A 21,268-nucleotide genomic window follows, 5' to 3' on the forward strand; every position below is an offset into this window, starting at 1 on the left:
CCGCTCGCTCGCTTCGAAGCCGCTGCGGTGGTGGGCTCTGGCTCTGGCGCAGGGGCGTGGGAGACGGGAGAGCAGCGCGTTCCCCCCCGGGGGGGGGGGGGGCAAGCGCATTAACGCTACTACCGCCTCCGTTGCTTTAACTCCTCCGCCTCTATCACCCTCACCTATCCGGCGTCCGTCTCGAAGGTAGCTGCTGGCATTAACTTGCCGCGCGGGTAGGCCGAGGAGGAGGAGGAGAGATGTGGATTGATCTGAACACCGTGGAGGAGGACGGGGAGGAGGCTCTGCCGGCCGCCGCGGCGGGGGCGGTGTGCAGGGAGCTGTGGCACGCATGCGCGGGGGCAGGGGTGGCGCTGCCGCGGCGGGGGAGCGCCGTGGTGTACCTGCCGCAGGGGCACCTCGCGGCTGGCGGCGGGGAGGTACCGGCCGGGGCGGCGCGCGTGCCGCCGCACGTGGCGTGCCGCGTCGTCGACGTCGAGCTTTGCGTGAGTGGGGCCCACCTCGTTCCGGCCGCTGTCTGGTGATTCCGCTTTTCTTCCCTGAGAAGGGGGGAGGTTTTCTGATGCGTGTGCGTCTTCGTGCAGGCGGATGCGGCGACGGACGAGGTGTACGCGCGGCTCGCTCTGGTGGCGGAGGGCAAGGTGAGTGCCGCTTCCATCGTTGGCCAGGTCTTGTGGAACGGTGGATGCTTTGGTGCTTCTACTCTTCTAGGTAGTTAGTTGCTCGCGGCGGAGGCGCAGTGTTCTCAGGCAAAGGGCTTGCTGGGGATGATGGAGCTGCTCCTTCAGCTTTCCCTATTCCATTTGCATTTCGTCAGAGAGTTCGAGGTGCACACCGGAATGTTTGGTAGCGAAACGTTGGGTTGCTGACCTGGTAGAAGTATATATATTTTTCGTCTTCACCATTAATCAAAATGGGTTTTGGAGTTGCTCGGAATGATTGGCTTGGAGGAGTATAGAGTACAGTTGAGATCAATTAGCACCAAATCACTGCTTATTCATTTATTTTTCATCTCTCTTGTCATACATTGTCAGGGGCTAAGAGCTGATGTTAACTATAATACGTATAGAGTACAGTTGAGATTTGTTAAAGTAACTGTGACAAGTGTGTTACGAATACAACGATCATCATCTATTTTGTTTAGTGTCTCCACATATGCGATTGGGTAGGATGTAGTGATGATCGTCGCTCAACTAGAGGCTTTGCTATTTTTCTTGGGCCAAATCTCATCTCATGGAGATCACGAAAGCAGCCTATTGTATCCCATTCTAGCACTGAGGCAGAATACAAGACTTTAGCTAATGGGACTGCAGAAGTTATTTGGGTTCAGCCGGTTTTGAAGGAGTTGAGTGTTCCTCAGCCTCGGCCACCTATTATATGGTGTGATAATCTTGGAGCCACTTATCTGACTGCAAATCCGGTGTTTCATGCTCGCACGAAGCATATCGAGGTGGATTTTCATTTTGTGCGAGGGAAAGTAGCTTTAGGAGCCCTTGATGTTCGATTTGTGTCATCAGAGTATCAAATAGCTGATGCTTTTACCAAACCGGCTACTCTCAGATGCTTGAACGTTTTCGGCGCAATCTTAACCTAGTATCAATCAGTTCAGATTGAGGGTGTGTGTTAAAATAGAAATGGTATAGATAGATAGAATTCTATCTATAGATTATAACAAATGATTCTTTACCGGGTTCGGTTGTAATCCTACTATGTACATGCATATACTTGGTGTATAAATAGATGACAAGCCGTACAGGTTTTCCTGTGGCAAATACTTCTTCAAATTGAGCCCCCCCACCCACCCCCAAAATTCTTAGCTCTGGATCCGCCAGTGTAGCTTATTATGGCAGTTCATCTGAATGACCAATGTACGAAGTTGCGATCTTGCTTGGTGTAGAGTTGAAAAGAAGAAGAAAAATGTCCCGATAGGTCTGTAAAAACATTGTTTATTTCTGGACTCAGATGTTTGGGCAAAACATCCATAAGGGTGAAACTGAAGAGAGGAACAGCGAGATGGAGGATGGCGATGGAGAAAAGAAGCCACAGACGCCACACATGTTCTGCAAGACACTCACAGCCTCTGATACAAGCACACATGGAGGATTCTCTGTTCCTAGGCGAGCTGCGGAGGACTGCTTTCCACCTTTGGTGATACTTGCAGAAACTAGCTTTGGTCTACTCCTGAATCACAGATTAGGTTGAATTGCCGCTCTAACCAGTTCCGTTTCTTCTATTCCTTCCAGGACTACGAGCAGCTCAGGCCTTCTCAAGAGCTCGTTGCCAAGGATTTACATGGCATGAAATGGAGGTTCCGGCATATTTATAGAGGTGTGAACACATGAGCTAATCACTTGGAGTAGATGACAGGTGTACTTTGCATAAGAATTTATAGTTGCTAATTTAACATCTGTATAGTGTATACATCTTTATTCTTAACATGGAAATGAAACGTGGATTATTTTCCCAAAACAAAGTCATGTTATGCTTGGTAAATGGTATGGCCTCAAACTAAGTGGATGAAATTGGGTCAGCATTAGTTCTGAGTGTGTTAATTGTTGGATTGGGAAGAGTTCATGTGATTCAGTTTCTAAAGCAAGAATTTATTTTGTTGTGGTAAACATTCAATTTATTATATAAATGATATATACACAGTAGGAGCCTTTCCTACTGTTTCCATTGAAAAGAAATATTTGGATCAGTAAAGTAAAACATACAATTTGGTAGAAGTACTAACAAGAAGTTGCTGCCAATAGTATTAAATAGGGAATCTGTTGACCACTCGTGCTAGCATTTTCTGTCTGCCCATTGTATCTTTGCAAATGCTAAATTCATCCTCGTTCCACTTGTCCTTGTTATATGTTGAACAGTTGAAGCATGTCAGAACTAGGGGCAAAGTACAACACATAAAGGAATTAAGGGCCCAAAGGGTTAGGTTAGAGCTAAAGTTTTGTTTTCTATTAACTTTCAGGTCAACCACGTAGGCATCTTCTCACAACTGGATGGAGTTCATTTATCAATAAGAAGAAACTAGTCTCAGGGGATGCCGTCTTGTTTCTTCGGTAAGCATGTTGGCAATGCGATAAAACTTAACTACTTTGAGTGGTATTCCACTTTTAATCATAAGTGTTCGTTCTTTTCACATACAGAGGTAATGATGGTGAGCTAAGATTGGGTGTGAGAAGAGCAGTTCAACTTAGAAATGAAGCTCTTCTTGAAGCTGTCAGCAGTACTGATACAAGGCTACAGACACTGTCGTCTGTGGCCAGTTCCTTGGATAATAGAAGTATATTTCATATCTGTTTCAACCCAAGGTTTGTTTACCGATGCAAAATATGTTCATTAGATTCTAGTTAATCACCACACAAGGATAGATACAGGCATTTGCAAGTTCATCCTTCAATTTTGTTGATCTTTTTTCCACTTCCTCTCATTTTAGGTATTTTTTTGTTGTTCAGTAAGTTCTGTTTGTATTACTGCTAATAGTTTACCACATATTCCAAGTGTTGGGGAAAGAAAATATCTTCCATGAACAAAGTGCGGCGAGAGCCAATTCATTGGAATGACTCAAGCTTAGAGGAGAAGTGGAGATGGATAGAACACCACGTATTTCTAGGGAAATCTGCCTCTTTAGTTTGGTGACCAAGTGTCTGTATTTATACTGATATTTATAATGTTAATGTACAAATATGCCTATATAAGGCTGATAGAGATACAAGTTCTTTACTCTATCACAGAGTATGTAAACAACCCTGTAATTCATGGCTATGGCTGGCGAGACGGTTGTCCTAGTAGCTGGTCGTTTATTCCGGCGCTGCACTGCACCAACTTGTCAGGCGACCACCACTTGCGTCAGCGTGTCAGGCTGTCACCACTTGACTAGTATTAAATGCCGATCATTTCGTTGCAAGTGGGGGAGGGGGGGGGGGACTGTGGGCCATGAAGGCATGGCCTCCGGGACCCCTCCGGATCCATGGGGTCCCAGAGGGGTCTTGAGCCTGATGGTCCTTAGGCCTAAACTGGTGGAGCCAATGGCGCGTCGAGGGTCCTTGATGGCGACCCTCCAACAGCAACCCCTCGCGAGGATAGCCAGTGGTGCGGCCGTTCCCACGGTACTCGGAGCAGAGCCTCCGGTGATCCTTGGCTCCTTGACCATGGGCCCTCAACCCTTCGCTGGTTTCGAGTTGGGAAGTGCCGGTCTAGTGGTTAGGTAGAATGCCTAACGGCACCTGCGAGAGAACATTAAATGTAGCCTACGGCTAGTGATGCAGTTGTATCTGGCTGGGCGGTAATGGGACGCGTGGCGCGTTGGTATTGGTGGGTAGTGGAGAGCGGTTCCTCTTCCCCATGATAGTGGGAAAGGGGACGTGATAGGTCGTGCGCCCGTGCCTGGAGGCAGCAATAACTTCTCCTTGGGTGGATAAAAGCAAGAGTCTTGGCTGGTTGGCATCCTCGTCTAACATTCTCGTCTCTTTTTTTCCCCTGCTCTTTCCAACGCGCTTGCTGGCCATTGTGCCTCCACTCTCCATTGCCGATGAGCGCTCCTCGCTGTATTTCTAGGGTTGCCATGAGTTGTTCTATCGCTTGCGGTAGGGCCGGATCCCCATCGGGGGGCCATGTGGCGTCTGGGGACCAGGCCGCCAAGCCGGCGGGAGTTGCGGGGGACATGATCCTCCCCTCCAGCTCCCTGGGCCATTGTCGGGCGTGAAACTCCGCCGCGCAAACAAGAAGCACCCTTGGCAGACCAACGTGCTGGAGAGTCGACCATCGCCGTGGCCGATCTTGATCGGATGGTCGAGGAGGGGAAGATACTCTCTAGATTGGTGGTTCACCTTCCGGTGGGAGAGGCGATCCTGGCCCCGCAAAGTTGTGAAGTGGTGGTTTTTGATGCTTTCTTTGACACGGGGCTTGGGTTCCTGGCCGCGCCGCTTCCTGAAAGGGTGCTCCGCCACTTCTACGTAGAGCTCCCCAACTCTCGGCTAATGTCATCACCCAATTGCCATCTTCGAAAGGGTTATGCGGGCGGAGGGCTGTGAGGGTCGGGCGGAGCTATTTGCTACTACCCACAAAGCAAGCTGTCAGCCGAAGACTTGGACGGAGGGCGGGGAGACAAAGACCCTCTGTTTTGGAAGCGTGAACTTCTAGCTTGCCGGAATATCAGGATGCGTTCCCAGCGAAGGCCATCAATAACTAGTGGTACACCGGGTGGACGGAGGGGTGGTTTTATTATGATGTAGGCTTTGGATCCCTCTCTGCTCTTCCAACCGGGACATTGAGTATGTCTGGACCTCAGCGGTGGATATCCCCAGGGCTCAGTTGGTCTTGAGGGTGGCGCTCCTTTGGAATATCTTCCACGAACAAATTGCGGCGAGAGCCAATTCACTAGAATGACTCAACCTTGGAGAAATGGAGATGGATAGAACACAACGTGTTTTCAAGGAAATTTGCCCTTTTGGTTTGGTGGCTAAGGGTCTGTATTTATATTGATATTTATAGTATGAATGTACAAATATGTCTATATCATGATGATAGAGATACAAGTTTTTTAGTGTATCACAAGGTATAGGGACAACCCTATAATTCATGGCTACGGTTAGTGAGGCGGTTGGCCTAGTAGCTGGTTGTTTTGTTCCGGCGCTGCACTGTACCAGCTTGTCAGCTGGCCACCACTTGCGTTAGCGTGTTAGGCGACCACCACTTGACTGGTGTTAAATGCCGGTCATTTTGCTGCAAATGGGGGTGACCTGCGGCTCCCTCCTGGTTGATCTTTCTGAAGGACCGATAGCTCTGGGGGGTCAGGACTCAGGAGGGCCTCAAAGGCATGGCCTTCGGGACCACTTCAGAGCTATGGGGGTCCCGAAGGGGTTCTGAGTTTGATGGTCCTTGGGCCTAGACTGGTGGAGCCAAGGGGGCGTTAGGGGTATTTTATGGCGACCCCCAACAATAAGTATATTGGTTAGCACAGGTAACTGGCCCAAAATTTGGACAGTGCACCTCTAAGGGCATGTAGTGATGCCTGGCATACTTTGAATTATGTGTTATATACCTTTACTCTGTCATTGCACATTTGTATAGCAAATGTAACTTCTGAAAAGAATCTGTACTGGGAGTATGGCATAGCTGGAGCAACTTAATTAATACAAAATGTTTCGTCCTCAAACAGGATTGGTGCATCAGAATTTATTGTGCCATATTGCAAATTCTTGAAGAGCTTGAACTATCCTTTTTCCATTGGAATGAGGTTTAAAGTTTGTTGCGAGAATGAAGATGCTAATGAGAGGTCTACACTCTTAACTTAGGAAATATTTTTTTCCATGTACAACAGTCTCTTGAATTATCTTTTATGTTTGTAGGTCTTCTGGATTGATCTCAGGTATTAATGAAGTTGATCCCATACGATGGCCTGGATCAAAATGGAGATGTCTCCTGGTATGCATTTTAGACAATCCTATTTATTTTTCCTAGCCAAAGAGGCGTAGCAGATTTCAACTGATTTGTTTCCCCCAAGGCGGAGCTTCTAAGCTCTGATTTTGCTTATTGTGGTTTGTTACTGACACCTGCTAAGTTTTATTAACCCTTCGAATTGGATCGAGTTAGGTTACAATGAACCCCCAAACTTTTGGTCTTCGACTTCTGAATTCTTGAGTGGAAGTCTCCAACCAAACTTCTGAATTCTAGTTAGGTTACAATAAACCTAAGCTGGCTGTATATAAATAGGAGGGGGGGGGGGGGGGGGAGGGAGTTTAAATCAGAGGAGAGTGGTTGCTACGTCCATAACTCTAGTGAGCTGAAAGTTAACAGATTTTGTTCTTTTAGGATGTAACCTCTTATTTTGAGTTAAAATGTGGGTGCTCAAGTTTCCTCAAACTGAAATGCTCATCTTTTTGCATGATTTGCAGGTAAAATGGGATGGTGATACTAACTGCAACCACCGAAATAGAGTATCTCCGTGGGATATCGAGAGAGTTGGCGGCACAATTTCAGTTACTCATTTTCTTTCATCATCTATCTCGAAGCGAACAAAATTGTGCTATCCTCAAGGCGATTTGGACGCACCAATTCTGGGTAGGTCCCGCACCATGGAACTGATATAGATTCATAGCTGAAGTTTCATTTAGCCATATCCATTTAACTTTTTGCGTCAAATATGTAGACGCATGTGGTCATCCGGTCTCCATGGAATTGCAAGGTCAAGAATTGATGCGATCCAGGACTCATTTAGTTGCATGCTCTCGTCCATCAGATGTCACCAAATTTCAAGCCTGTTATGGTAGGAGAGTCTCTGCTGGTGTGCGGAATTGCAAGCTGAATGCTGCAACAGGTGGGCTCCCACACCGGACCGCCACTGAGTTTATTTACCAGCCCCTAGGCTTCTGTGAATCTGTCAGATTCTCAGAGGTCTTGCAAGGTCAAGAAATGCCTCAAGTGGCCCCTTCGTCCCAGGGAGCTGCTTTTGACGCTCGCACACAGGATGGCAGAGTTGGCTCGTTTGATTATGCGCATAGATCAGCTGCAACTCAAGGATATTCTCTCCAGCGGTTTGATCTGCCTGCAGCAAAAGTGTGTTCGCCCTCTTCTGTTCTTATGTTTAACCAAACGATGGTTCCGCAGCCTGAATTTGAAGGCACGGCCAACCACAAAGATGCCTATGGCAGCCGATGTGCTCCCCTGGAGATGCAGAGGGACACCAAAAACAGGCCGTCTCTGCAGCCTCAAATGCCAAGTGGAATCGGAAGCAGGCAATTCAACACAATGGAAGCCTCGACTCTGAGTGTTGCTAAATCTGGATCAGCCGACAGGGAGGTTGGCACAGGCAGTTGCCGGCTTTTCGGTTTTTCCTTGACCGAGGAGATACTGGGAGCAGAGGAAGATGGTATGAAGGAAGGGAACTACGATGCGGATCAACAAACTCCCCGGGTGCTGGACTTGTTTGGGCACGGTCAATCTGCACCTATTGCTCTGCATGCTCTCTGCGCTGCTCCCTTGGGAATGTGATGCTGCTTCAGTATTAGTGGTCAGCTTTATGTAGCCTTTGAGTTTATTTGCCATTGCTTGCATGGGATAGTTTGGACTATGTGGTTGGGCAAAACCACACCATATCCCACGTAGGCTACTAGCTTCTCATGTTTTATTTGGTGTTTTTCTTCTATGGATTCCAGTGCTAATCGTATGCTGATGCTGCATATTATTGTCTCTTAAGATTTGTGCCACGAAATTTCTGCCAGGTATGTGTTACTGTGGCATGTGCGTACGTCGTGGAAAGCTCTTCGACCATTGGTTTTTGATCGTCCAGTCGTTACTTAGCTTTCATTGTGGTGCCAATAAAATCAAGGAGACTGTAAAGGGCGATATCTGATTTCACAACACATACATAGAGAAGTCTAAAGTAGCAAATTATTTGATTTTCATGCAGTGCGAATACCCTTGTAACCGACAATAATCAGAGTGGCCACAAGGACTAGTCAGTTATGCCCGTAACACCGAGGCCAACCCGGACCCTGCTTCAGTAATTGATCTCATCAGAATTGGTGAAGTACAAGATCTACTAGCAGATATTTTTTTTCTTCAAAACAGAAGTTTTATTGACTCTTAATATTATATCAATGTGATATAAATTAGAAATATTTAACTTTTTCTACTTTCCAATTAGGAGAATGAAATACGAGGTTTGGCGGATAAGGACAACTTTCTTTCTTGTCAGTCAAGTTGAAGCCCATTGTGCGCTATCTTGAGTAGCCTCTATACAAAGCTGGCCTGTTTCTATGGCGTTGTTGACTGCATGATGCACAACACAATACGACGGATCCATTTATCCTTGCCTCTAGTTCAACACCAGTAGCGAGCCTAGCTAGTCCTGTACAAATGGCTTATTCAACCATAAATTCCATCGGTGAACCCATATATGCAGTCGTCCGCATCAATTCTCAGTATAACCCTCTTTCTGTATATGGTGAGAAGCATATACAAAGGAAAAACCTCCAAAGTGTTGCATAAGCATGACCTTACTGCTATCACACCTCTGTTTCTCCACACCGTCAAGGCTGCGGTACTTGAAGTCTCCTCTTCTCCCTAGCCGATCACACCTCTCTTTCTCCGCACCGTCAAGACTGCGGTACTTGAAGTCTCCTCTTCTCCCTGACCGACGAGGTTGGGATTTTTCCTTTTCGTGGCCGATGATGAGACTAGAATTTCTTCGTTCACAACCGACGAAACCGAACACTTTTTGAGACTTATGGGATCCATACGATGGGGCTAGATACCTTTTGGTAGAGTCCGATAAGGCTCTGACACTTCATATTTTCTTTATTCATTGTGTTTATGCATACTCGGAGATAACTCTTATTTTATTTGGAGATGACCATTAGCGTAGCTTAATCAGAGGTATTCCATGACATAACGTTGTGGATATAATTAACCGGCAGCTTCACAAGGTCACGGAAAACAAGGACTACATAGCCGTCTACTAAGGCAGATGTATTCCTTAGGCGCAACTCAATCCCAAGGGGAGCTTGTACATGTAATTCTATCAAGGATTAATGAAATACAGTGTTTCCTATATTTGTTGTCTTTTATTTATTTATTTTGTATACATTTATATACTGGCATGTCCGTATTTATTTATTAAACCACGCATTAGGAACAACTCCTTCCGGGAGTGTTTCTCTTCGCAAAATATAATAGAGATACCTTCTGCCATATGAATTATGTACAGACGTTCTTTCATGCATAATTTATTGGTGAGACTTTTTTCATGTACAACGTCTTCGGCTTTGCCCACAATGAGGCGTCAGTCATCTCGTTAATGACTTCACGCAGAACATCCGTAGATAAACTAGGTTGTATGGTGGAGAGTGTTTTTTAATCCAATTCCTCCCATTTGTAATCTGGCATGCTCCTAGGTTTTGCACCCAGTGACTTTTGAACGTCAACTTGTGTGAGAACATTTTTCATCTGAACTTATCATATGAAAAAACTGATCTTACCATCAAACTTCTTAATGTCAAATTTAATAGATGACATGGTGGGAAAAAAATACTGATAAAAAATATGGTAGAATCTGAAGGAAAAATAAACTTTCTGGTACGCTAGGGCGTAAGTAGCAATTTTCAACCAAAAAATAGAACTACTTAGAAATCCTGGTGCATAGCGCTGGTGCGCATAGCAATTTGCATGAGCAGTAGCACTACCCCAATAAACAGTGGCCCAATGACACCGATGCCCGTACGGATGAACATCAACATGGGACGCCAGTACCATTCAAATGAACAGTACCAATGGCGCACTGACGCACAGATGAACAGTGTCCCAGATGATTTCACTATGTCAGCGGCACCATACGGGATGAACAGTATCCGATGCCATGGGGGATGTTGTCAGCACCTTCGGATCTGTTTGCGGCCATGTAGGATCTTCCGCAGCCCATGACGGTGAGTGGCAGCGCTGGACGAGTCGGGTGGCGGTGGACGATGGACGGCGTCACGATGGCGAGCTGTGGCGTAGACGAAGGTAATGGCATGCACGATGACGTGCGATGATGTCGGATCAGGAGCGATGACGGGCGAGCACGACACATGCGAGCTCCAGACGGCATTCATGCGACCTGACGCTAAGGGATCCGACATGACAACTGACAAATTTAGGCGAACGGTGTGAAACTGGATGGCAGACGAACCAAGCTCTAGTTAGGAATAAATGGACACCACAGGTCACCACATAAACTTTGTGCTTCCAAATGTAACGGTTTTTTGAATGACACCATTATTTATCAATGTCTATATACAGATTAGACAGAAAATGGACCATTGTGATGTAAAGACCATCTTAAGGTATATATCTTATTGATCATTGAGGTGTACATTCCCTATTTTAGCTACCAACTCATGCTAAGCAATTAACTTATTCCCCACTAATACTCTCTATAAGGACACATTTAAGGGGTATGTATTTAAAACTTTGCTACAGTTGCACTTTTCTTCGTAACAATATTATACATAATAGGGTATAGCTCTTTAAGCTCTCTACGCCCAGGCCACACAACCTCCTAAAAACGAATTTAAGTCCTACATTGCAGATTAAAAGAACCTAAATTCAAAAACTCTTGTTTGACCGTCATAAGATCTGTCCAGAAATGTGAATCACTATGTTTCTTTTCAACTTGAGTAATCGCTATGTTTTTTGATACTTGTTTCAAAGAAAATCTTGCCATACTCGTTCCTCATTAATTAATTTGAATAATCATTACTAAGTAGACACATATTTTGCACATTAGGGTTTAGGATGTTCAACCCACACTGATCCTTAGAGTGCAAATAATGCTCTATCTAGATTTCTTTTTATGTTCGTCACTTTACCAAAAAAAAAAGTTGTAGATCTATAACAGTCTAGTTTCTTCAAAATGCCCTTTCCACTTAAAAAAACAACAATATAAATATTGCAAAACTGTCAAGGACTAAGTTGATAAGGACGAGCTTTCCTAACTGATAGCAGTTTGTAACAGGCAACTCCATCTTTGCAAGCAATATACACCAAAAGGCAGCCCTCGGAGAAAATTTATTGTAAACTTCACAAAAGATTGTAATTAACTTGACTGCTGCGAGATTACTCTTCGACATTGTGCGTACTGCTTAAAAGCTGGCAAAACGCGCCTTGAACTTGTTAACTCATATACATTCGTTTTGGAACACAACACAAGATCAAAGTGAACTTTCATAGACAGGTATATAGGCGGTACAATTTCCAGGTACATAATATGCGCGGAATCATACGTTCAGCGGGCACGATGTGGTTGACCACCACAGTAAGGCAAACACACTTATTATTTAGGACTGCAAATTAACAAGAGCTCCATGCGAGTTAACCAGTTGTTCCCAAATGTTATGGGTAGACCTCGATGATGGATCGAACACCTAGAATGGGCATGATTTTGTAATCGCTAAATCCAGCTTCGAAAATAATCTTCTTCCACCCTTGCTCATTTCGCTCGACGCCATTGAAAAACATGATGAAGAAATCAAATAGCACTTGCGTCTCTTGATGCTTTAGATTTGACTTCCCTCCTCCAACCACCATATCTAATATTATGATCTTTCCTCCTGCATCTCTGGGAGATATAGATTTCTTGCAGTTCTTTAATATCTTGACACACTCTGCGTCGTCCTAATCATGCAAAATCCACTGAAATCAAATAAACAGAAGTGACGAAATAGGTAACAATGAACATTATTAAATGTTGACTTGTCACTTGACACACACAAAATAATATAATACTAAACGACATACCTTGAGGAAGACAGCGTTTGCCGAAGGAATGCTCTCAAACATGTCACCGGCAGTGTACTTTACATTAGTGCTAGCGGGAGCACTGGCGACGACTTGTGGGAGATCCAGCACGCTGCACTTGACATGCGGGAACGCCTTTGCAATGGCCTGGGCTGCGCCACCGAGCCCCCCGGCAACGTCGATCAGGGAGCTTATACCCTGGAAGACGTCGTCGCACTCCTTGATGACGATGTCCATGATGAAGCTGCAATCTGAGACCATCCCTTCGTTGAAGAGGGCACCAAACAGTGAGTTTTGGTTGATGAAATCCCACGGGCTTTGCCCGTGCTTCATCTCGAAGAGGGACAGATCTGGGAGCTCGCGCTGGAACCATGCGCCGAGGTCAAGGAAGAGGCACACGGAGATGCTATCCAACACCAAGGTCATCAAGGGAGTCAAGTTCGAGGCGCCAACCAGAAGTTGGGATGCCGGCGTGAGCCCATAAACTTGCTCGCCGCCGTCGTTAGCCGGTTGCTGGATGTTGAAGATGCCGGTGACAGAGAGCACGCGCATGAGGCGACGCAGGCATGGGATCTTGGACGGGTGGAGCGTGACCTTGGCGATTATCTTGGGGAGAGTGGCGCCGCCACCATGGAGTTGGATGGCGTCAGCAATGCGGAGATTCAGAGCGCACTTGAGCGCCATGGACTTGACATCAGCTAAGGTGGTGTGCCAAAGCTCGGCAAGGCTTGGCTAGTGCCCGTGGTGAGCGCCATGGTGCCCTACTACTGCTGTTTTCCTTTCAAAGTTTTTGAAAATGTTGGCAACTGAATGATACACTTCAACAAACAAATAGTTTGGTTCTCAAAGTGCAAACAAATAGTTTGTAACTTTGCAAAGCTGCATGTGTTAAACGTGGATCTCGCAGAATTATATTGTTCCCCTAGAGGCCGGCCAATGCTAGTGCTGCGGACCCCCCCCCCCCACCCCCCATAACAGGTATTCGACTGCTCCTGCTGACAATGGAAGAAACAACTGATGCTCATGTCGTCTTACCTGGTTTCAATGATTTCTTTTGGGTTATTTTTCATGCCTGCAGTCCAATATGTATGGCTGAGATCAATGATTTGCTTATCAGTCCAATGTGAGAATCTGAGTTTTGAGATTTCGTTTCGGTTATTTCTAAATCTGATTTCTTTTGGGTTATTTTTCTTTGAATCTGAGTTTTGATATTTGATTCAGTATAGTATACTTCACTTCAGTTCATTTGCTTCAATTTGATAGATTTCAGTATATATACATGTGAGATCTCAGAATGATTACTTCTTGTATAGTCTTGCCTGGAAGAGTAGCAATGCTTGTGGCACCTATTTAACTGCATACTTTTATTTTGTTGTGATTGCAGCGGATGATCCGTTCAAGTCCTTTGACACTCGTCTTAGTTTTGACTGCAAGTGCAAGCACCGGCTGGGTGCTTCGGTTCACGTTCTTTTACATTCGTCAGTTCTTCGACACTCTGTTGGGATGATGCCCTGTTTAGTTAAGTTTTTTGGGGAAATTTTTAGTTCAGATCACTATATCATGTAGCACTTAACTAAATATAGTTCAACATAGTTTCAACAAAGCATGCAGTTTTGGCATTGCACAGGGGCGGACGCAGACCGAAATACTAGGGGGGCTCATTGTCACACCCCAAAATTCCGATTTTGGGTTGTGAGTATTTTTAAAATAATAAAATAATATTTTTTTCTAAAATTTGAAAGCTTTTCCAAAATTTGTTTAGAGTCTAAAAAGAATTTGTTTTATGTGTGAATTATGTTTGGAAAAATTCGCTAGAAGACGCTCGTTTAAAATCTCTTTTGAAAAAGGTTCAAAAGTAAATGGAGAAGTTTTTTCCTAATTCTCAAATCCTTTCCGGGCCAATTTTCCTTCTCAATCCAGCCCAAGGCCTCCCTCCCTCCCTCCCTCTCTCTCTCCCCCCTTTGGGCTGAGCCCATCCGGCCAAGCTGGCCTCGCCAACCCGACTACCGCCCTGCCCTCTCTGTTCTGCGGGCCCAGCTCAAGCCGCAGAGCCGAGCCGGCCTCCTCAAGCTATCTGCTTCCCTGTCTCTCTGGCCAGCAGGCCCGCGCCAAGCCAAGCTGCCAAGCCGAGCCGCCCCGGCTCATCCCCTACCTCCGGCTGCTCGCCTCCGCACTCCCCTGCTGCTGCTGCCATCTTCAATTCGGCACCGCTCCCCTTCGCCTTCCCACCTGAGCACCAAGCCACCGTGCGCACGCGTCCCTTACCCTCCCTTTTCCCTCTTCAATCGCGCGAAACGGTCGACATTGCCATTTCTCCGCCCGCTCGGAGTTAAAGCCATTAACTCCGGCGATGAAGTTCGGCTGGCCCATGCGTCTCTCCCTCTCTCTTCCCCTCTATAATTTCTATGCCATTGAGTTCGCCGTTCTTTTGTGCACCCCATCCATCCATCCCCGCCTCTTATTCTCTCTCAGCTTGCCGACGCCATTGTCTCCGGTGAGTAGTGCGCCGCTGCAGCCATTTCGCGCCGCCAAGCCATCTTCGGTCTACCTAATCACCCTCCCGGCTTCGCAGGTGCCCCAGGAGGAGTTCTTGAGCCACCTCTTCTTTGATTCGATGCTGGAACCCGCTCCCTGATGCGCTCCGATCACCACCGCCGGCCATCCTCCACGGCACCGCCCCGATTCCAAACTCCGCTTGGGTGAGCTCACCAACTTCTCCTCCCACTCTTCTGCCACTCGTCGGAGAATCCGGCTGCCAGAGCCCCGATCCGGCCAACTCTGGTCGCTCTCCGTCGCAAAAGCCGCCGCCGACCGTTCTGGTCCACCGTGGACCGGTGGACTGACGCTCTATCAGTGGTCCATGAGACCATACACCGGTTCCGTAGATTTTTAAATAGAAAATAAAAGTTAGAATTTCCAGAAAATAGGTAAAATTTACAGAAATGCCCCTCGAACTTCAAACAACTATAATTTTTTGCTTGCAGCTCCGATTTAGGCTATCCTTGCGCTCAAATTCTCGTAGCGATGTGTCGAATCTTTTTACCAAATTTTCTTACTGTTTTATGTACTGTTCTTAGTAGTTTTCTTTGTGTGTTTTTTCAGTAATAGTTCGATTAGCCGAAGAGCAGTGCAGATGTCTAAAAGACTAAGGATTCGAAGCCTTTTAGTAGCAGAGCGAGGAAGGCAAGTGTCGATGTACTGTTTTATGTTAACAAGGGATTAAAATCTTGCTCCCGTTTTAGGATTCATGTGTAGCTATTTACTCCTTCATTGCATGCTTGTCTAAACTGGAATCCCATGTTAGGGTTTACTAGCTTTTGTATGATTATTCCTTGTCGCCGTTGATTTCATAATTTTTGGAGCTATATACAATTTTCTATGCAAATTACAAGTTTCAACCAATTTACAATTGTACAACAACTCTATTTTGAATTTTCTGGATTAAAAATCCCTAAAAACCTTATGCACCGAGGGGGCTCCAGCCTTGGCAGCTGACCGTGGGCCTAGCGGGTTTGACCCGCGCCCAGACTGGCCACGGCGGGTGGCACTGGCGCAGTTCACTAGCGGCGCACTCCGGCCAGCCGAGGGTAGCACAAGGTCCAGCACATGCGCTCGAACACAGTGGGGCCACATGTGGATGCCAGTGATGACAGGAAGGTGGTCAGCGGTGGCAAGCGGCGGCGGCAGCATGACAGCGGTGGGTTCAAGCACGCCAGCGGTGAATGGCAGTGTGAACGACCCAGACGAGAACCCCTACGGTATCTACGCGGGCCGGTGAACAAAACGGCCTGTCTCTCGGCTGGGGAGCCCGACGGTGGCTCAGCAGACGACGTGCGCCAAGGCGGTGTCGACGGGTGGCTCACGCGGACACGTGTTTCGGCGATGGGCAAAAGGTAAAATGAAGCGTGCCAAAGCATCTATAGGTCGTGGGGAAGCTCACCCGGTGTTTGGTTGGACCGGAGAGACCGCAGTGAGCCGGCTCGAGGGTGTGGTGCGGAAGGAGGTGTCGGCGTTGGGGAAGACAGCGCGGGGAGCTGAATTCTGGCGGGGAAGGGATGGATTGGTGCGAGGAACCGTACAAAGGAGGTCCTGGCTTCCTTCTCCATCCTCCACGGGGCTCAGGCCTGGCCGGACTGGCCGCGGGTGTGGCGGATTTATTCGGCGGCCGCTGCGTTGCACTCTGCTATGTGCTGGACAGCCGAGTGAGAGAGAAGAGAGAGAGCGGGCATGGGATAAGGGCGACGACCCATGCCTCTGGCCGCCTCGGTGCGGTGGCCCGGTTTTCCAGCGATGTGGTCAGCCACGGAAATCAATGAAAGCGGCGGCCGACGTGAGCTGTGAGAGGGAGAGGATGACTGTGGCCCATGATGAACAGTAATCGGCAAAAGCAAAAGATCTTCCCCTCTGTTCTGATCCAAATGAAGGTCTTCCCAACCTCCAAATTTTGTGGGATAAAATTTGTTGGATTCTATAATTCATGTGCTAACCAATTTAACCTGTTTGACCCAAGATTGAGCCAAATTTGAACTAAAATTCTTCAAACATGTAATCTTTTCTAACTTGATGTAATTTTTTTGTCTCCAAAATAATTCCCAAAAATTTGGGAAAAATCACTAATATTCATTAGATGGCATGGACTAATTTCTAAAATGATTTCCAACCCTATGTTTCATAGCAATTTTGTGATTTGCTTTACAAGGCATCATTTAGTGTTAAATTTAACATTTTGTGTTTAATTTAAATTGCATGTCAAAAATTGCTCAAAACAATTAAACACGATGCTAATGATGCTCATGATGCTTAATTATCTGATTAAGGAATTTGGGCTGTCGCAAAACTCCCCACCCCCTTAAAAGAATCTCATCCCGAGATTCGATACGAGTCGGGGAGAGTGCATGGAAACTAGGAGTTCCAGAAACGGACTACAATGACATTACCAGACGACACAACAGTGTTGTAAGGCATATCTTTCAGACCTTGGGAAAAGTCCCAGGTGTCTAAGTGCCATATTCACCTAGACAAGTTGATCTTATAAGGAGGATATTACAAGATAACAAGGTGGGTATTGTGTGAGTGACGGTGGTGTCATCATCCTTTCTCACCTCTATTTACTGACATGACAAAGTAACCACTTGTAGTCATATTCATGAAAGAAAAAGTGAGGGTGGTCTCCTTGGTGACTTGATGGTGATTGTGTACATATATAAGAAAAACAGGAATACAAGATTCCTACTAAACCACGGGTGGTGTGGGCGGGACGATGGAACCTTCATCTACTCAAAAGTGAAGGCATCACAACATCATGTATGGTGCTTCATGATGTATATATTACTATAGCATCATTTACACACTGCGAGGAATAGAAACTAATGCAACACTTGCAATCTGGAGAAAAACTCGGGATAATTGGCGCGAAGCCGATCCTCACATTCCCACGTCGCTTCACCTTCGGAGTGATTACTCCATTGAACCTTGAGAAACTTAATTGAATTGCGCCGTGTCTTCCGTTCAGCTTCATCAAGAATACGAATCGGATGTTCGAAATAGGAGAGATCCAGCTGCAATTCTTGGTTTGCAACTTCAATGACTTCAGTTGAGACTCGAAGGCATTTCTTCAATTGAGAGACATGGAAGACATTGTGCACGGCGGAGAGGGACGGAGGCATGTCTAACTGATAGGCCACCTCTCTACGCTGAGCAACGATTTGAAATGGACCAACATAGTGAGGTGCTAGCTTCTCTCTGACTTGAAAGCGTCGAACCCCTTTGATGGGCGACACCTTAAGATAGACGAAATCCCCAATGTCAAACACAAGATCTCATCTACGGCGATCCGCATAGCTCTTTTGTTGGGACTGAGCCGTGAGGAGACACTTGCGAATTGTCAGAACATGCTCTTCTGCCTTCTTGACCAAATCTGGGCTGAGAAAAGCCCTTTCGCCAGATTCAAACCAATTCAACGGCGTTTGGCATCGTCGACCATACAAAGCTTCAAACAAAAACATCTCAAGGCTCGCTTGGTAACTGTTGTTGTAGGAGAACTCCACAAATGGCAAGCAGATTTCTCACTTCTTCCCATATGTGAGGACACAAGCCCTCAACATATCTTCTAGGAATTGATTCACTCTCTCTGTTTGACCGTCGGTCTGAGGATGATATGCAGTACTACGGAAGAGCTCGGTTCCCGTAGCTTCATGAAGGCCCTTCCAGAAATAGGAAGTGAATTGAGTGCCTCGATTAGAAATGATTTTCTTCAGAATCCCATGGAGGCAAACAATCCGAGCGAGGTACAGCTCTGCGTACTGCTTGACCGAAAAGGTGGTCTTGACGTGCAAGAAATGAGCGCACTTCATAAACCAGTCCACAATGACCCAAATTGAGTCATACCCATGAGAGGTCTTTGGCAACCCGGTAATGAAATCAATGCCGATCTCCTCCCACTTTTAGGAGGGAATGGACAAAGGCTGAAGCGTATCGGCTGACTTAAGATGCTCGGCCTTCACTCTTCGGCAGACGTCACACTCAGCTACATATCGAGCGATCTCTCACTTCATGCGAGTCCACCAAAATCTGGGCTTTAGATCCTGGTACTTCTTGGTACTCCCTGGGTGAATGGATAGCAAGGAATCATGAGCTTCATCCAGGATCTTCTTTCTCAACTCCAAAACTGTAGGGACCACTAATCTCTTCTCAAACCACAAGACACCCTCGTCGTCCAGGGTAAAGCACTTGGCTTGCCCCTCCTTGGTCTTATCACGAATCCTTTCCATACCCTTGTCCTTCTTCTGATCTTCCTTAATTTGGTCGATGAGAAAGGATTTCACCTCCAAGTTGGAAAGGTAACCCTCCGAAACCATCTCAAGTCCAAGTCATCGAAAATCATCACAGAGGGTGGAATCCTTGGGTGAGACCATAAGTCAATGATAATGAGTGTTTCGACTTAAGGCATCGACGACTACATTCGCTTTGCCGGTATGATCATGTACTTCCAGCTCATAATCCTTGATAACTCAAGCCATCTTCTCTGCCTCATATTCAGATCAACCTGAGTAAAAATGTACTTGAGACTCTAGTGATCCGTATAGATACAGTAGAGATTTCCCAATAGATAATGACGCCAGATCTTCAAGGCATGAATAACTGCCGCAAGCTCTAAATCATGGGTTGGATAGTTCTCCTCATGGCGCTTCAATTGACGTCAGGCATAAGCAACAATTCGACCTTCTTGCATGAGGACACATCCGAGCCCTATGCGGGAAGCATTGCAATAGACATCGAAACCCTTGTCCACTTCAGGCTGAGCGAGAACTAGGACGGTCGTGAGCAGCTTATTCAAGGTCTGGAAAGCTGACTCACACTCATTTGACCACTCGAACAAGCTTCCTTGTTTCAAGAGCTCAGTCATAGGCTTGGCAAACTTGGAGAAATTCTCAATGAACCAACGATAATAGTCCACAAGTCCGAGAAAACTCCGGATGTCGGTGACATTCTTGGGTTGAACCCAATTGAGAACTTCTTGCACCTTGCTCAGGTCAACTGCAACACCGTTATTAGATAGAACATGCCCTAAAAAGGCAACCTCCTTGAGCCAGAACTCACATTTACTGAACTTGGTATAGAGTTGGTGATCTCAAAGTTGGTCAAGAACAACACGGAGGTGCTCAGAATGTTCTTCTTCAGTCTTGGAGTAGATAAGAATGTCATCGATGAAAACTATGACAAACTTATCGAGTTCCTCCATGAAGACTGTGTTCATCAAGTACATGAAGAACGCCGGTGTGTTAGTCAAGCCGAAGGACATGACAGTGAACTCATAAAGCCTGTAACAGGTAGAGAAAACCGTCTTTGGAATATCCTTCGGTCAGACCTTGATTTGGTGGTAGCCCAATCTCAAGTCAATCTTAGAGAAGACCCGGGCACCGGTCAACTGATCGAATAGAATATCGATCCCGGGCATCGGATACTTGTTTTTGACGGTGACCTCATTCAACGGGAGGTAATCAACACACATCTGAAGAGTTTGGTCCTTCTTCTTCACAAAGAGCGCCGGACATCCCCGTAGTGAGGAGCTCGGATGAATGAAGCCCTTCGCAAGAAACTCCTGAATTTGCTTCTTCAATTCCACTAATTCGTTTGGCGGCATCTTATATGACCTCTTCGAAATTGGGGCCATTCTGGGCACAAGATCAATATAGAGTTCTACTGCTCTGTTGGGTGGCATTCCTAGCAGTTCTTCTGGGAAGATATCAGGAAATTCACAAACAACAGGAATATTCAAGAGATCCGTGGCTGAGACAACCTTCAGAGCATATAGGTGGAGACCTCCCTCTCCAACATGAAGAGAAACCCATTCACCCCTTGGACTTTTGAGACAAACGACTCTCTTGGCACAATCAAGTCGAGCACTATATTGGGCTAACCAATTCATTCCTAAAATTACGTCCATTCCTCTAGTATCCAGCAAGATCAAATTTGCAGAAAACTGAACTCCCTCAATGAGAATCTTGGCCTTAGGAACAACCTGATTGGTTATTAACTTAGTCCCAGGTGCATCGATATGGTAGGCAGAAGGTAGGGTCTCGATAACGATATGGTAGGCAGAAGGTAGGGTCTCGATAACGATATGGTAGGCAGACTCGCTCTCTGTATGCCACTGAAGGCCGAAGTTCACCATCGAGGCTGCCACCGACGAGCATAGCCTCGACGCCTTGACCTTGATGGCCACCACGTACTTGATGTGCCTCCGCCTGAACGACACCAACGTGGCCTTCGGCGCCACGGTCACCGCCAGCCCCAAGGTCCTCGGGCACGGGAAGAAGCCCCTGAACTTTGCCTCCTCGTCGCCACCATCCTCGTGGGGCTCCGGGATCAGGTTGAACTCGTTGTTGTTGGCTGGATTATTAGAATCTCTCCCCTTCTCTCTCCCCTCACATCGCGCAGGAGCTGACCGCCGCGTGGCCGACTTCGCTTGGAGCCGCGTCACCATCCGCCT

At 46.5% G+C, this 21,268-nt stretch overlaps 2 protein-coding genes across 3 annotated transcripts; one reads left to right on the plus strand and one right to left on the minus strand.

Annotated features, from left to right (window-relative positions):
• The first annotated feature begins 94 nt into the window (after window positions 1-94).
• LOC133929224 (auxin response factor 14-like) lies at window positions 95-8,196 on the plus strand. 2 transcript variants are annotated; one of them, XM_062375899.1, is made up of 10 exons: window positions 95-485; window positions 585-641; window positions 1,963-2,148; window positions 2,244-2,328; window positions 2,969-3,059; window positions 3,147-3,311; window positions 6,161-6,277; window positions 6,351-6,426; window positions 6,897-7,062; window positions 7,151-8,196. In XM_062375899.1, exons 1-10 carry the CDS (start codon window positions 240-242, stop codon window positions 7,990-7,992), a joined length of 2,031 nt encoding a protein of 676 aa, XP_062231883.1. In that variant the 5' UTR covers window positions 95-239; the 3' UTR covers window positions 7,993-8,196. The 2 variants fall into 2 exon arrangements, with proteins under 2 accessions (XP_062231883.1, XP_062231884.1); XM_062375900.1 differs by lacking the exon at window positions 6,161-6,277.
• A 3,495-nt stretch (window positions 8,197-11,691) lies between these two features.
• Window positions 11,692-21,262, minus strand: LOC133928158 (O-methyltransferase ZRP4-like). The gene is made up of 3 exons (XM_062374410.1): window positions 20,948-21,262; window positions 12,277-13,008; window positions 11,692-12,153 (listed from the first exon to the last, which is right to left on the minus strand). Exons 1-3 carry the CDS (start codon window positions 21,260-21,262, stop codon window positions 11,872-11,874), a joined length of 1,329 nt encoding a protein of 442 aa, XP_062230394.1. The 3' UTR covers window positions 11,692-11,871.
• Window positions 21,263-21,268: the final 6 nt, after the last annotated feature.

This window comes from Phragmites australis, chromosome 9 (genome assembly GCF_958298935.1).
Source record: "Phragmites australis chromosome 9, lpPhrAust1.1, whole genome shotgun sequence".
Taxonomy (NCBI): Eukaryota; Viridiplantae; Streptophyta; class Magnoliopsida; order Poales; family Poaceae; genus Phragmites; species Phragmites australis.

What these genes read in the sequence shown, in the direction of transcription:
- LOC133929224 (XM_062375899.1), top strand. Translation starts at nt 240, where the DNA reads ATGTGGATTGATCTGAACACCGTGGAGGAGGACGGGGAGGAGGCTCTG. An exon ending in CATATCTGTTTCAACCCAAG is followed by an intron (nt 3,312 to 6,160) that starts GTTTGTTTACCG and finishes GTCCTCAAACAG; the next exon opens with GATTGGTGCATCAGAATTTA. An exon ending in TTTGGACGCACCAATTCTGG is followed by an intron (nt 7,063 to 7,150) that starts GTAGGTCCCGCA and finishes TCAAATATGTAG; the next exon opens with ACGCATGTGGTCATCCGGTC.
- LOC133928158 (XM_062374410.1), bottom strand. Translation starts at nt 21,262, where the DNA reads ATGGTGACGCGGCTCCAAGCGAAGTCGGCCACGCGGCGGTCAGCTCCT. An exon ending in CGTCGGTGGCAGCCTCGATG is followed by an intron (nt 13,009 to 20,947) that starts GTGAACTTCGGC and finishes CACGGGCACTAG; the next exon opens with CCAAGCCTTGCCGAGCTTTG. An exon ending in CAAACGCTGTCTTCCTCAAG is followed by an intron (nt 12,154 to 12,276) that starts GTATGTCGTTTA and finishes TTGCATGATTAG; the next exon opens with GACGACGCAGAGTGTGTCAA.